The sequence below is a fragment of the Nanorana parkeri genome, unplaced genomic scaffold, assembly GCF_000935625.1.
Source record: "Nanorana parkeri isolate BGI_ZX_2015 unplaced genomic scaffold, ASM93562v1 scaffold797, whole genome shotgun sequence".
Taxonomy (NCBI): domain Eukaryota; kingdom Metazoa; phylum Chordata; class Amphibia; order Anura; family Dicroglossidae; genus Nanorana; species Nanorana parkeri.
The window spans coordinates 197,706-213,967 of record NW_017307065.1 but is presented as its reverse complement, the minus strand read 5'-3'; the positions used below and the strand labels follow the sequence as shown (position 1 = coordinate 213,967).

Here is a 16,262-nt window from a genome sequence, read left to right as displayed (position 1 = left end):
GGACACAGCGCAATAGTGGGGGGGGGGGGGCAGTGATGTGAATAGGGAGCTTCTGATGTGCAGAAGACTCTGATGTCAAAGGGGAATTCTGATGTGAGAGGAGCTCCTGATGTGGAGGAGGGGAGGGGGAGGAGTATGAGCATGAGGGATGACTCATGCTGCTGCTTACATCAATACAAACAGGCTGGGTGTGTATTTTTGAACAAGCAATGCTGCTTCAGTGGAGGCTCAAATCTAATGTTACATGCTAAGCAAAAAGAAACATGTGCTATAGGTATCCATACATGTGACCAGTTTAACCCGCTAAATGATCTGTAGATATCTGCAGCCAGTCTTTTTATCCTTGGACCAGCCAAAGATCTTATATAGGTCTAGGCCTCCAATAAAGCTACAGCACTGATTGTGGACAAGTGTAGTTAAAAAAGGAAAAGGCTGATCTCAGATAGGAGTCCTGTCTAGGATGCTACTGCTAATGCAGTGTAAGTGAAAGAATGACACACCAGTAGTGTATGTTCACATCTGTCAGGGGCTAAGTGGTCAGAGGCACCAGGCGAGGAATGGATCCCACAGAGAGTTGGTGTGGCATGGATATCTGACAGACTGAACAGGTGCCAAGAAACTTAGCCATGAGGCTGAGTGAGGTGCATTTTGATGAATACACACCTGTAAGAGAAACTTCTGTTTTGCTATCTTATTCGTTGAAATAATAAAAGTGTGCTGAAAGCCCTGAAACACAACTTAATTATATGATAGACTACTTGAAATGTTACACATTTGATGGTGTTCCCTACAATTGCCATTACAATTCCTGCAAATGTAATCCTTATTCTGTTCTGCCTAAAAGCTGGTAAGAAAACGATTTCCTACAACACAATTTATCTTGGTTCCTCAGAGATCTGTGCTTAAAGCTGAACTGCGGGCAAAACATGAATGACATGGATGAAATACATGTATGGAAGCTTATTCATTTGACAAAGAATTTTAATTGTTGTCCTTTTTATTCCCATGTAATTTACACAGGCTCGTGGGACAGCTGATCATGGTAGTTAAGCTGACTTTTTTTCAACTGCAGTTAAACATTACAGCTAGGTCACCTCACTGCCCTCAGCCTGTGACTGGACTGTGAAGAAGAAGCAGAATGCTAATGACATTGTCCCTCTGCTCTCACCTTCAGTGACAGCTAGTAATATTTTGAAACTTACACTACCTGCTTTTAAAAATATAATACATTTGTTGATTACATAGCTATATTACTTGATTTCTTTTATATCGGACAATGGTTTAGCTTTAACCCTTTAATTGCTGAGTCCTACCATCAAATTTTTGCTATCTTCCACTATTTTCCACTAACAGCTATGAAAGTTTGTAAAATATCCTCTCCCACACCCCACCTCTAAACATATATTTTGTAAAAGCATAGGACTTGGTGTTACTAATTTTGTAAGTTCAAAGGTAATTGTGCAAACCTTTATCAAAACAATATTTTTAATAAAAATACACCAACATTGTTATCATCACACACAAATACAACATAATTTCCAAACATTCTCACTAAATCTAAATGATAAAAAAGGACTGAGTTCAAGTTGCTCTTTTTGAGTCTTTTTGGGAAACAGTAAAAAAAAAATCAAATTTATGCAAAACTGTAAATAAGTAACTTATGCTAAAAACTAGGGATGTACTTGCAGTCTAGTTTCACCAGGGGTGCTCTGCGCGGGCCTCCGGTGTTCCATGGGTCTCCAAATCACATTATATTTTTAAAGATGGTGGCTGCAAACAGAGGTGACCATCTTTAAACCTGGCAGGTGGCCAGATCCTATTTAATATATTGCTGAACCTGTGTTCTATCACTTCTCCGTACCCTGTGAGACGTCCATATTATTTCCACATTTGTTAATAAAAAGAGAAACAATGACTACTAAAATCAAAATAATATATAACAATAATAAAAACCTATAAATATAATTACATGTGGTGGCAGCTACTGTTTTGTGTAACTGTGGAGTTAACCAACCCTAGTGATGATCGCTCTGTTGTCCAGCGAATTGGGAAATCTCTGTGCAGGGTGAGGCTGGGAGAAGGCTCGGTTGGTTCTGAACAGTGTATAGTCATGTGTTATTGGCGTACAGTGGGTTCAGACTGGCGCACCTGTCACATACATAACACACACTTGCTTTTTATTTTTAAACACTTAATATAACTCAACAGCAGTGCAAAACAGCATTATGTGAGGCACCGATGCATGTTGTAACATGGTTTTGTGCATTGTGTTGCATAAAGATGCAGCATTTGTACATGTTTTTTCAACACACAATAATGCAATAGATTGGTGTTCACAAAACAAATAGACAGCAACTATTTTTGCTGTGTGCTTAGGTTGAGCCTACATTGATCATCTCAGATTTACACAGCAAATCGAACCTTGTAATTTTTAAAACACCTAAAAAAAAATTGGAATGGGTCCCTGCCCTGACCATGTCAAGGGAATTTAAAGTCTTAAAGAGAATGTCACTTTGGGCATTTAGAGCAAAAGGACAGCGTCTCTTAAAAACTACATTATGCACCTTTAACTCACCTTTGCAGTGCTTCCATGCTGCACTGTTCCTCTGTCAGAGCTGGTTTTTAAACCTTGTATAAACTCTGTGTTGAATGGTATCAGAACGTAGTGCAGGTTGAGGAAACCCTTCTCCTCACATGATGGTGTTCGGGCCTTGAAACTGGCCACTTAGAGCCAATACAGAGCACTGTAGCTACAGAGGAAACCTTTCCCCCATATCTGGAGGCACCCGGTGCAACTGACCTCTGTGGTACATATCCATATTGAGAAATGACTGTTACATTGTGCTGTGCCTATTTTTTAGTGGATGTTTCGCGAGACTTTGACACAGAACAAGTATGTAGTAACAGGAGAATTTGGATCTATTAGACTGCATAATTCTGACTCAATAACCCATTACAAAGTAAAGCAAGGCTAATGATGATTCCCACCAGAGCTTGAACATTCAAGAACACGCCAGTGGCAGCTTCCATATCTCTGTCCTCATGGTCTACTTTAAAAAAAAAAAGTATTATTACAAATAAGATTCATTTTTGAATGCCCCACCCCCTTTCCCAGGAAATCCAGTCTCATTCCAATCCATCCTGTTCTAGCTGCGCAGCATGACTGGACAGCTTGCCCCCCCTATTTACTTGGCCGTCTGGCAAGGCTGATCAAAGAATATATATGTGATTGACAGCTCTTGTCTCTGTCATCAGTCCCCTCTAGAGATGAGCACGAGACTACTGTGTACATGTAATTCCCCCCTGCCTATGTAAAAAAAAAAAGTGAATGAGCAGAACTGGTTCCTCACAGTGCTGCTCATTCACTTATGTAGATGCTGTGGCTGCCAGAGAAAGCAGAGGACTAATGTTAGAATTAGGGATGCGCTTTCCATCTGATTGTGAGAGCGAAGGAGAGACAGAGAGTGGGGGAAGAATGAAGGGGAGGGGATATGGAGCGGAGATAGCCAGCACACTGGCAGAGGGAGCAAATACAGATCTTATCCTGTAGAGTACATAACACAGTACAGTACACAAGTAAAGTGTACTAATCTGCATTGCAGTTCGTGTACTGCTCTTCTTGTATGTGGATTATCTCATGACAGGTACAGAGTAATGTGCCGGATGTACCTCTCCCATAGGAACACCCATATTGTTAGCTTCATCTAGGGATGGAGCTACTTCCAGCACTGACAGTGATAACAATGTGCTATTATTTTTTATCAATGGTGCAGATCTAAATTGGACTGAGTGCTATGTGCACTGGTTCCCCGTGGAGTCACAAATGTAGTGATATTTGTTTCTTTATTTTATTCAGGGTTGCCTGAAAACAAATCGAAAGCTTGAAATAACCTTTTTTTTTTTTTACTTGGTATATAGTTTGTCACTGATAATGCATGGGAAGACTGTCTTTGAGGGCATGCTTTGCACATATGAATCTTTAAAACACATTAATAACAATAAAAAAATAACAATTACATTAAAAATGAAGCTGCAGTTCCTAATAACCAGCTTGCATTTTAAAGTATGCATGCATTTGATGAACTTATGCACTCATTTAAAGCCTATAAATCATCACATTTACACTGTCCCTTAAATACTGTAATCAATGCGGGGTGGTGGAATATTACATTAATATATGTGCATTGTACAATAGCCAAATGATGCATAACAAATGACTGTCAATTCTTTGGGGTGTTAATTACTGACTATATTATATACTACTTCCACTTCTGTGTGATACTCCAGCCATGAAATCTTTATGTGCTTTGTGTCATGGAATGGATAGCATTAGTCATTGTAAGACTAGCAATTTTCTACATTACAGCATGATTAATGCACATACATACATTACATTATGTAAGTGCAATATGTAACTCTCACTACTCATGTCCTAAAGGAGAACTCTAGTCAGAACAAATGTACCGGTCAACTTTATTAATATTACAGTTTACGCCTTTTGTATTACTGTTTTTATGTATGCCTATGTTGATGGCTAAATGATATGTAGCAGCTAGTTACAAATTTGTATTTACATTTTTTGGGACTGTGTAAATGGGTCCTCTGTTGAACTTTATATTTTGTAGGATGAATATGTACAAGCAAATTTACATAAAAAATATGTTTTGGTACTGTTACATAGGAAAATGTACTTTCATTTTGTTTAAGAATATTGCTACACTAAAATAAACACACAAATATGAGAAGTAAGGAAAGGCCCTCCATGGGCTATAGTACTAAGAAGTAAGTTGTTTTTCTTGGCCAGCACTATAGAAAAATCAATAAAAATGAGTACTTAAAAATCCCAGCGGTCTCACAGTAATATATTATAGACATCAATATGTATTTGGTGGCTCCCTCCTGGCCTCCCCTGTCTCTCCTGTGTGCCCAGGGTCTTCATGGTGAGTGTCAGGAGGGAGAGCGGTGGCAGATCAGCTGAACTTCCTTGGGTATTATAAACCCAGAAGCACATACTGTAACTCTGAGCGCGTTCCAGGTTCAGAGCTGTCAAACACTGGCTGCTCTTGCTACCTCGATCAGCTTTGACGAAGTACAGAGGTCACCTTAGGGGTCTAATAGCTTATCACTCCACTTGTAATAGCAATAAAATAAAGTTTTTAAAATGTTTTATGTTCCTCAAAAGGCTTGTTTTAATCTGAGTTCCTTTTAGAATAAGAACACAGGGTACAGGGTCAGTAGTAAGAAAGTAGGAGTGTACTTTCTTTATCTTTTACTGTGTAATTTTCCCTCTTTTTGCATCACTAATCACGTTCAAACTTTCAAGGCCGATTTTAAATCGGTGGTTTGAGCCACCCCCAAAAATATATTTTTATTTAAGGCTTTCTGTTCGTTAAAGGCAAGAAGGAGGGTGGTCTAGCATTACCAGCTGGTGTGTTCCAGGGTAACCAAATCACAGGCAAAAGGTGGTGTGCTACACTGGTGCAGTACAGCAATGCCAAAACAAAAACAGGACTACTACACAGGTTAGTTATTTGTCTTATATGTATTACAAGGTTTCATTTTTACTTTGGACAGGGTTGTACCTTTAATTCGCAGCAGTCCTTGGTCATGTTTCTTTACCAATATCTAATCAGTAGGGGGTAGAATATGCCTTCTAAACAGCTGCATGTGTATACAGCTGGACCTTTAAGAACATACATCAGGTCTAAGACAAAGTATAAACATGTAGAAGGCTTTACAGTAATCACTTCCATTTAATTGGAGTGTAAATCTGAAACATTAATAAAAGTAGGCACCTAAGCTTAACTGCATTTTTCAAGAGCATCACATGACCTCAAAAAATTGTAGCTTTCTGAACTCCATTTATCGACTTTGGGAAGAAAGCAACAAAGGCTCAACTTTGTTGTGATCTTTGAGAATCATAGAGAATTAATAAGTTTACATTAGCAGCTACAGTGGCGAGTGAGTGCTTATTTCAAAGCTTTTTTTACTGCTTGTTAAGAATGTGTACATGTCCATAGATTGGGCACAGGTGATTGGAGGGAGTAATTTCACTTTTCCAAATTTGCCTAGGGAAGTGGAATTACCCTTTAAGATAATGTTTCCAACAGCAGCTCACTAAATGAAGGGTATCTATGATCAAAAACGAAAAATAAATATGTATCTCCATTTTGAATTTGCATAAGTTATATCTTACTCCTAATAACCATATCAGTCTAAAAGTCTGTAAACATATTATTTTAAGATGCCCATATACTAACCCAAGGCAGTGACACAATTTCACTCAGCCCTATAAATGTGCCCTTCCTTGTGTCTATACTCTAACTAAGCTTACGCCTGGGCTACAAATCAGTGTCTGAACTTCCCACAATGTCACATCAATCAACTTGCAGGAAGCAATGCATGATGGGATATGTAGTCTTGAGAAATCAAGCTTGCATCACATAAAACAGTAGAGAAGGCAGCACTCACTACATAAAAATTGTTTGTTTTTTTAAAGTAAAAAAAAAAAAAAACCCTATAGTATGTATTTACACAGCAAATCGAACCTTGTAATTTTTAAAACACCTAAAAAAAAATTGGAATGGGTCCCTGCCCTGACCATGTCAAGGGAATTTAAAGTCTTAAAGAGAATGTCACTTTGGGCATTTAGAGCAAAAGGACAGCGTCTCTTAAAAACTACATTATGCACCTTTAACTCACCTTTGCAGTGCTTCCATGCTGCACTGTTCCTCTGTCAGAGCTGGTTTTTAAACCTTGTATAAACTCTGTGTTGAATGGTATCAGAACGTAGTGCAGGTTGAGGAAACCCTTCTCCTCACATGATGGTGTTCGGGCCTTGAAACTGGCCACTTAGAGCCAATACAGAGCACTGTAGCTACAGAGGAAACCTTTCCCCCATATCTGGAGGCACCCGGTGCAACTGACCTCTGTGGTACATATCCATATTGAGAAATGACTGTTACATTGTGCTGTGCCTATTTTTTAGTGGATGTTTCGCGAGACTTTGACACAGAACAAGTATGTAGTAACAGGAGAATTTGGATCTATTAGACTGCATAATTCTGACTCAATAACCCATTACAAAGTAAAGCAAGGCTAATGATGATTCCCACCAGAGCTTGAACATTCAAGAACACGCCAGTGGCAGCTTCCATATCTCTGTCCTCATGGTCTACTTTAAAAAAAAAAAGTATTATTACAAATAAGATTCATTTTTGAATGCCCCACCCCCTTTCCCAGGAAATCCAGTCTCATTCCAATCCATCCTGTTCTAGCTGCGCAGCATGACTGGACAGCTTGCCCCCCCTATTTACTTGGCCGTCTGGCAAGGCTGATCAAAGAATATATATGTGATTGACAGCTCTTGTCTCTGTCATCAGTCCCCTCTAGAGATGAGCACGAGACTACTGTGTACATGTAATTCCCCCCTGCCTATGTAAAAAAAAAAAGTGAATGAGCAGAACTGGTTCCTCACAGTGCTGCTCATTCACTTATGTAGATGCTGTGGCTGCCAGAGAAAGCAGAGGACTAATGTTAGAATTAGGGATGCGCTTTCCATCTGATTGTGAGAGCGAAGGAGAGACAGAGAGTGGGGGAAGAATGAAGGGGAGGGGATATGGAGCGGAGATAGCCAGCACACTGGCAGAGGGAGCAAATACAGATCTTATCCTGTAGAGTACATAACACAGTACAGTACACAAGTAAAGTGTACTAATCTGCATTGCAGTTCGTGTACTGCTCTTCTTGTATGTGGATTATCTCATGACAGGTACAGAGTAATGTGCCGGATGTACCTCTCCCATAGGAACACCCATATTGTTAGCTTCATCTAGGGATGGAGCTACTTCCAGCACTGACAGTGATAACAATGTGCTATTATTTTTTATCAATGGTGCAGATCTAAATTGGACTGAGTGCTATGTGCACTGGTTCCCCGTGGAGTCACAAATGTAGTGATATTTGTTTCTTTATTTTATTCAGGGTTGCCTGAAAACAAATCGAAAGCTTGAAATAACCTTTTTTTTTTTTTACTTGGTATATAGTTTGTCACTGATAATGCATGGGAAGACTGTCTTTGAGGGCATGCTTTGCACATATGAATCTTTAAAACACATTAATAACAATAAAAAAATAACAATTACATTAAAAATGAAGCTGCAGTTCCTAATAACCAGCTTGCATTTTAAAGTATGCATGCATTTGATGAACTTATGCACTCATTTAAAGCCTATAAATCATCACATTTACACTGTCCCTTAAATACTGTAATCAATGCGGGGTGGTGGAATATTACATTAATATATGTGCATTGTACAATAGCCAAATGATGCATAACAAATGACTGTCAATTCTTTGGGGTGTTAATTACTGACTATATTATATACTACTTCCACTTCTGTGTGATACTCCAGCCATGAAATCTTTATGTGCTTTGTGTCATGGAATGGATAGCATTAGTCATTGTAAGACTAGCAATTTTCTACATTACAGCATGATTAATGCACATACATACATTACATTATGTAAGTGCAATATGTAACTCTCACTACTCATGTCCTAAAGGAGAACTCTAGTCAGAACAAATGTACCGGTCAACTTTATTAATATTACAGTTTACGCCTTTTGTATTACTGTTTTTATGTATGCCTATGTTGATGGCTAAATGATATGTAGCAGCTAGTTACAAATTTGTATTTACATTTTTTGGGACTGTGTAAATGGGTCCTCTGTTGAACTTTATATTTTGTAGGATGAATATGTACAAGCAAATTTACATAAAAAATATGTTTTGGTACTGTTACATAGGAAAATGTACTTTCATTTTGTTTAAGAATATTGCTACACTAAAATAAACACACAAATATGAGAAGTAAGGAAAGGCCCTCCATGGGCTATAGTACTAAGAAGTAAGTTGTTTTTCTTGGCCAGCACTATAGAAAAATCAATAAAAATGAGTACTTAAAAATCCCAGCGGTCTCACAGTAATATATTATAGACATCAATATGTATTTGGTGGCTCCCTCCTGGCCTCCCCTGTCTCTCCTGTGTGCCCAGGGTCTTCATGGTGAGTGTCAGGAGGGAGAGCGGTGGCAGATCAGCTGAACTTCCTTGGGTATTATAAACCCAGAAGCACATACTGTAACTCTGAGCGCGTTCCAGGTTCAGAGCTGTCAAACACTGGCTGCTCTTGCTACCTCGATCAGCTTTGACGAAGTACAGAGGTCACCTTAGGGGTCTAATAGCTTATCACTCCACTTGTAATAGCAATAAAATAAAGTTTTTAAAATGTTTTATGTTCCTCAAAAGGCTTGTTTTAATCTGAGTTCCTTTTAGAATAAGAACACAGGGTACAGGGTCAGTAGTAAGAAAGTAGGAGTGTACTTTCTTTATCTTTTACTGTGTAATTTTCCCTCTTTTTGCATCACTAATCACGTTCAAACTTTCAAGGCCGATTTTAAATCGGTGGTTTGAGCCACCCCCAAAAATATATTTTTATTTAAGGCTTTCTGTTCGTTAAAGGCAAGAAGGAGGGTGGTCTAGCATTACCAGCTGGTGTGTTCCAGGGTAACCAAATCACAGGCAAAAGGTGGTGTGCTACACTGGTGCAGTACAGCAATGCCAAAACAAAAACAGGACTACTACACAGGTTAGTTATTTGTCTTATATGTATTACAAGGTTTCATTTTTACTTTGGACAGGGTTGTACCTTTAATTCGCAGCAGTCCTTGGTCATGTTTCTTTACCAATATCTAATCAGTAGGGGGTAGAATATGCCTTCTAAACAGCTGCATGTGTATACAGCTGGACCTTTAAGAACATACATCAGGTCTAAGACAAAGTATAAACATGTAGAAGGCTTTACAGTAATCACTTCCATTTAATTGGAGTGTAAATCTGAAACATTAATAAAAGTAGGCACCTAAGCTTAACTGCATTTTTCAAGAGCATCACATGACCTCAAAAAATTGTAGCTTTCTGAACTCCATTTATCGACTTTGGGAAGAAAGCAACAAAGGCTCAACTTTGTTGTGATCTTTGAGAATCATAGAGAATTAATAAGTTTACATTAGCAGCTACAGTGGCGAGTGAGTGCTTATTTCAAAGCTTTTTTTACTGCTTGTTAAGAATGTGTACATGTCCATAGATTGGGCACAGGTGATTGGAGGGAGTAATTTCACTTTTCCAAATTTGCCTAGGGAAGTGGAATTACCCTTTAAGATAATGTTTCCAACAGCAGCTCACTAAATGAAGGGTATCTATGATCAAAAACGAAAAATAAATATGTATCTCCATTTTGAATTTGCATAAGTTATATCTTACTCCTAATAACCATATCAGTCTAAAAGTCTGTAAACATATTATTTTAAGATGCCCATATACTAACCCAAGGCAGTGACACAATTTCACTCAGCCCTATAAATGTGCCCTTCCTTGTGTCTATACTCTAACTAAGCTTACGCCTGGGCTACAAATCAGTGTCTGAACTTCCCACAATGTCACATCAATCAACTTGCAGGAAGCAATGCATGATGGGATATGTAGTCTTGAGAAATCAAGCTTGCATCACATAAAACAGTAGAGAAGGCAGCACTCACTACATAAAAATTGTTTGTTTTTTTAAAGTAAAAAAAAAAAAAACCCTATAGTATGTATTCCTATTGCTATGCTGATGTTATAACAGCTGTTATCTTAATGTCATGTCACCTCTGTTTAAATTGCTCTTTAATTTTATTTGAGGTCTGATTTTCTATACAACATCACTTTCATGCATTTGATAATTAATTGAAGCCCCACCTCCCACAGCCTCTTAGCAAGCAAATGTCAGGCATTTATGGACAGACTGCAGTTTTATATATTTTTTTAATGTGCTGGGTAACAAATAGTTAACAGTAATGAGGTGTATGCCACCACCAGGATTGCTGCCATTTCTTTATTATTTCCTTTTTCACTGATGGCAGATAGTATAGCTTTTGCTATACTGGGACAGGACACAATGTGGCTCTACTACAGAGAAGCCACACCGTCACTTGTCTATTCCTTCTCTCCCCTTGTCTATTCACAAAATATAAAGCATTTTGTGAATCGATGGGGAGAGAAGGGCTGGATAGTATAGCTTATATGCAGGAGAGCTGAAGCTCTCCCTTTGCAGTGCCAAACGTATAAAGAAAGCTATAATATCCAGCATCAGTGAATCAGTAAATAATAAAAAGAGCCAAAGACACCTCATTACAGTTAAATATTTGTCACCTTACACTTTAAAACAAATCCTGGAGTTCTTCTTGAAGTCCAACAACCAAAATTCTCTTAGGAATAGATCGTATTTTCAATTTGTGGTGTAATGTCAGATTTCACCAGCAGTAGGTGCTGCAGGATAAATCCAATTTACATTGCATTTCTATTTTTGTTTTTTTAGGGGGTGGAAAATACCCTTTAAATAAACAATCACTTTAAACATTGTACATGTTTACTGATATAGAGGCAGAACTGTCTAAAGGAATAGAAAGTCTTCTGTGCTCATAGATAATGAATACAAAACTACAAGCGAAAACCAGATCAAACATTAGCTGGGCTAGAGAATCAAGCATTGCTAAGGTTGAAGAACATTCAGGTTTTTACTGTGAAGACAGGAAAATCAGTACCTGCCAATATAATGCCACAGAGGTAACAGCAGCATTATGTATAAAGGCAGTGTTCAAGCAACAGGAAACATATATATCCTGAAAACTGAGGACCTCACCACAGGCATGCAATTTTTGAATTTTAGGTTTAACTTTAAAATGACAGTTTGGACAGCAAATAAAAATATCCAACGTGTAAACTCAGCAACATATGTTTCAAATAAAAGAAGAAACATGTAATTGCTCTTTTATTTAGTAATTAGAAAACTCTAGCTGATGAAGTGATGATGGCTGTAAATAGAATGCTGTGACCTTCCTGAGACAGTGTGTGTTTATGTATTCAAACAGGAAGTTCATAGGAAGTTATATGCCATGTATATAGCTAGTTTAAAAGCATACATAAAAAATACTAAAAATTAAAAGTGATATTAAAGTCAAAATGAAGACATTTTAAATGCTGATTAAATCACATACAATGGATGCTGCTCCTTGATGTTTAAAAGTTTTAGCTTCCTGCAGAATCAGCTAGTCCCCTGAGGACTGACCATGATATCCTGTTTTAGGGTGGCTCCTTTCTCTTGCAGGGTCCTATGGAGACACCCTTGTGTGTGTGTGTGTGTGTGTGTTAGTAAGCTGTGTCTCCACAAACACAGCAAGACAAGAAATTGCTCTGCTCCCTACTCTACCCTCCTCTTTCCTCTTCTCCAAGCTAGTAGACAGACAGCTGCTGGAGACTGCACTGTTCCCTTGTGATCTTGTACTGGACAAGAAGTTCAGGAAAGCTGAGCTGAGAGAGTTGGAACCAGCTGTTTAGAAACATGACTTTAAATGCTTGGGCAGCAATTTAAAGAGATCATCTGCTAGGCAATGTATATTTGTCTGATCTGTATTCCTTAATAAAAAAAGTTTGAGAGTTTAATACTTGTTTAAGCAATTTAAAGTAAGACTACCATCAAACAAATTTCCAAAGCATTTGGACTGAGACCCCAATATGGGTACAGTCAACTAAGGGTTGAGTAAGAAAACCTATACCTAGTTTTTAATTGCAATTCCTGAGGTAATATGTAAATATGGCACTGTGGGAACTCAATAAAATGCATTTTTCTTATTTTACCTTTCGAATTAAAACATATTAAAGTACATTGAAATCAGCTATCAAATTAAATCACTGTCCCCAAACAATGTATAAAATGAAACTGGTCAGAAAAAGATGCAATATTGAATTGGTTGAACGACTAAAAGCAGTGAAGTTTACTTAGCAACATGAATGTTTTCTTTAAAAGTGTACATTCACTTTGCAAATCAAATGTTAGTTAATAAGGCAAAGTTGCAATCACTTTGAACACCCAATAATACTATAGCAAAAATCCATTGCTTAAAAATATTTCTCACACAATTGGTTATTCCAAAATCATGTTTACAATGTTTACTTTAATTTAAGTTCACAATGCAAAAAGAAGAATTCTCTATTTGTTTAGTAATGTAAGCCTTATAGTGGTATAAAGATATGCACACAACACCTAGTGCATTAGAAAAGTTGCAAGGATTTCCATGTTCTCCTTTTGATAGAACGGTGGTTCGAAGCAACAGTTAAACTTTTCATTTCCCCCTCACCCCACCTTTACTCATCCATATCAGCCAAACGTGCCCGCCTTCCAGCGCTAGAAAAAGTAAACTGATGGAAGCTCAAAGACAACTTATTAATGATAAAACTAGAGTTTGTTTGAAAAATGTATACTACTGCTGTATATTGAGACCTGACAGAAATGTATTCAAGCGGAATTGTAAAAAAATATAAAAAAATGAAAATGATTTTTAAAGTGATCCCTGTTACCTGTAAAAAAGAAACCTGGTATTTAGCAAAGGCTACATAACCCATGATTAGTCCCATGTCACGTGACTGCTGCCCTCTCAACCATAGTTGGATGCTGAATGTGTTCCCATAATGAACCTTGCCTGCTTTGCCACCCGATATGCAGAATCATCCACCTACATGATGCACCCTCCCGCCATTGCACAGGCACCCCCCAGTTTTAGAAATGCTGCTCTATGGTGAACTTATTCTGTATATAGAGAGCTGCAGTGAATGGAAGCATTTGCTTATGATATGCATCCACTGATATGCACTGCTAATTGCTACATGTGGTTTGCAGATGTGGTTCTACAGAGTTCAGAACCAATGTGTATGAGTCAAAAGATAAAAACCTTTATTTACTTTCCATATTTATAGAGCACCAATATACATGGTGTGATCAAAAAATACAGTGAATGCTTCTTCCGAGTGCCATACAATGGAAAGACAGGGATGTTCAATACAAAAAGCGGCAAGTCGAACCTTAGTAACAGTGTGTGACAAGTGTCAACTCATTCGATGCAGTCAGTCGGTTATGAGCTACAGTTGAAACAAGGTATGTTTTAAAAAGTAATGTAAATCATGATCACAAACAATCACACATTGCTTCTGGTATGGCAATTTCTGTCAAATAAAACCATTACGGTGTGTCCTCATCCACCTTATTTACTGAATCTTGCATAGTGCAATTTCTGGCTCTTCCCCAAAGTCAAAAGGGCCATGAAAGGTAAACGTTTTGAATTGATTCAGGGCATCAAGGCAGCTATGACAACCTAACTAAAGATACTCATAAAAGAAGACTTTCAGAACTGCTTCAGAAAGTATCAAGAACGATGGGATAAGTGTGTTCAAAGCGAGGGGGAGTATTTTGAAGGGGATTAATGACAATGTGTCTTTCACTGTAATGAAATTGTCTTTATTTAAACATCTACCATATTTTTTGATCACACCTTGTATTATCTACCACTATCATAGACACTCCCAAATGCATAAGGACTGATTAACTAAAGGAGTTGAGTCTGTTTGCTTATCAAAGTGAAGGTTTACTTTGCAATGTAAAAGGTTTTCCACGTTTTATAAAAAGATAAAAAATATGTTCGCCCGATCATGTGCAAGAAAATGTATTTTTCGTTTTATTTCCCTTGCACAATTAGGGTACTTAAAGGAAACACAGTTTGACCTTGACCTAAATAAATAGTCTCTACTTCAGTGATAAACGATCACGCCCTCAAGCGGGTCCCAATGTGGGCAGGTGCTCTACAGAAGGCCAGATCTGTCAAGCTGCTGAACTAAACAAACTAGTCATTGCTTCTAGGGTAGTCTCTGGGTAGAACTATATTAATGTATATTCTTCATCCAAGAACATTTCCACATGAAATAGAAGTTCTCACAATACATGAATATACGCAGTGTCATTTTATCTTATAATATTCTTGGGAGTTGAAGCCAAGATCCAAGGCAATTAATAACCATTTAACCACTGTGTGTTACCAAACTATGTGAATCTCAAGGCTCTCCTGCCTGCAGAGAACTCTTAATGAGCTATTATTCTATAAGAGACAAATATCATGCAGTGCGGGCTTTACCACATCTTTGTTTTTGTCAAATGAAATCACTATGAAGTACTGTAGAATTATATGATAAAACTGTTGAATTAAATAACTGATGTATTTTCATTACCTTGCCTTTATATTCCACAGCATTAAAACCAGCATACACTGGCACAAAACAACTTGCCAAGAGTACCTGTAAGAGAATAATGAGAACATTTGTTATGGAACATTCAGTTCATCTTCTCCATTGGGATAACTAGCAATTCTATCACCTGCCTGTAAAAATTGTGTAATAAAGTTTAAATTCAATGAAATCATTTTACTTTAGCCATGCTAACAATATGAAACATTTCTAAAGATGCGCTTTTTTTTTCTCTACATATCTGTCTAACGCAAGTATAACAATAGTAGTTCTGCCCATTTTACAATCGGAGGTGATGAACCTCGCCATCTCCTTGTTACATAAGAGCCATGAAAAAGCAATAAGCTGAAAATTTTGTTCTAGTTCTCAAGTCCCTTTTTCATTGCTCTACTATACTTGTTAGAAGCAGAAATACATTTTTTCTTGTAAGTTATAGATGCAATTCTGCATTATTCAAGCTATGGAGATGTCAAAAGGCACAGTTAACCTTGCAATTTGACATCTACCCTGCAATTCCCTCTAAAATGAATGACTGTATTAATGATTTTAAAAGCAGTCTACATGGCCACATGTGATCATACAAGGTGACAAAACTATGTTTACAGTTAATAGCTTTTGTGGTTTGAATTTAAGTGAGGCGAGAAGGTTATAATTTATGATTTGGTTTCATTAAAATAGTGTAACGTTATACAGGTTTGCAATAGTAGTCAAAGATAAAGATATTATGCCATGTATATATCAGGTTACAATACCCAAGCGTGAAAAATTTGTAATGCTCAAACAAAAGAAGTCAAGTTGAAATGTATATACTATTTTACATGCCAGAAGATTTGTAATTCTATACAGCCAGACTTCCTGATCCTGGCATTGCTGCTAGAAAGAATATGCAGGTCCTTGACCTCTGCGGCAGCAGCAGAACAGCTTGATCAAAAACACATCTCCATCACTCTGCCAATTTCTCCTGTCAGCATGTTCCTTGTTACATGTGCACTGCATCACATCCTGAATGGCACCTAATGATATTCCACTCTCTCCAAGTTTTACTGTAGAGGCAATCTGATAACAGGCTAATATTTTCATAAATTTAGTTAAAT

The 16,262-nt window shown here is 37.6% G+C and overlaps 1 protein-coding gene across 1 annotated transcript in view; it reads right to left on the bottom strand.

The window, feature by feature from the left end:
• PNPLA4 (patatin like phospholipase domain containing 4) overlaps positions 1 to 16,262 on the bottom strand; it is a 51,671-nt gene that overhangs the window by 6,913 nt on the left and 28,496 nt on the right. The window contains exon 5 of the mRNA XM_018564935.1: positions 15,154 to 15,219. Within this exon, the coding sequence (XP_018420437.1) occupies positions 15,154 to 15,219 (66 nt within the window). The remainder of the gene's footprint in view (positions 1 to 15,153; positions 15,220 to 16,262) is intronic.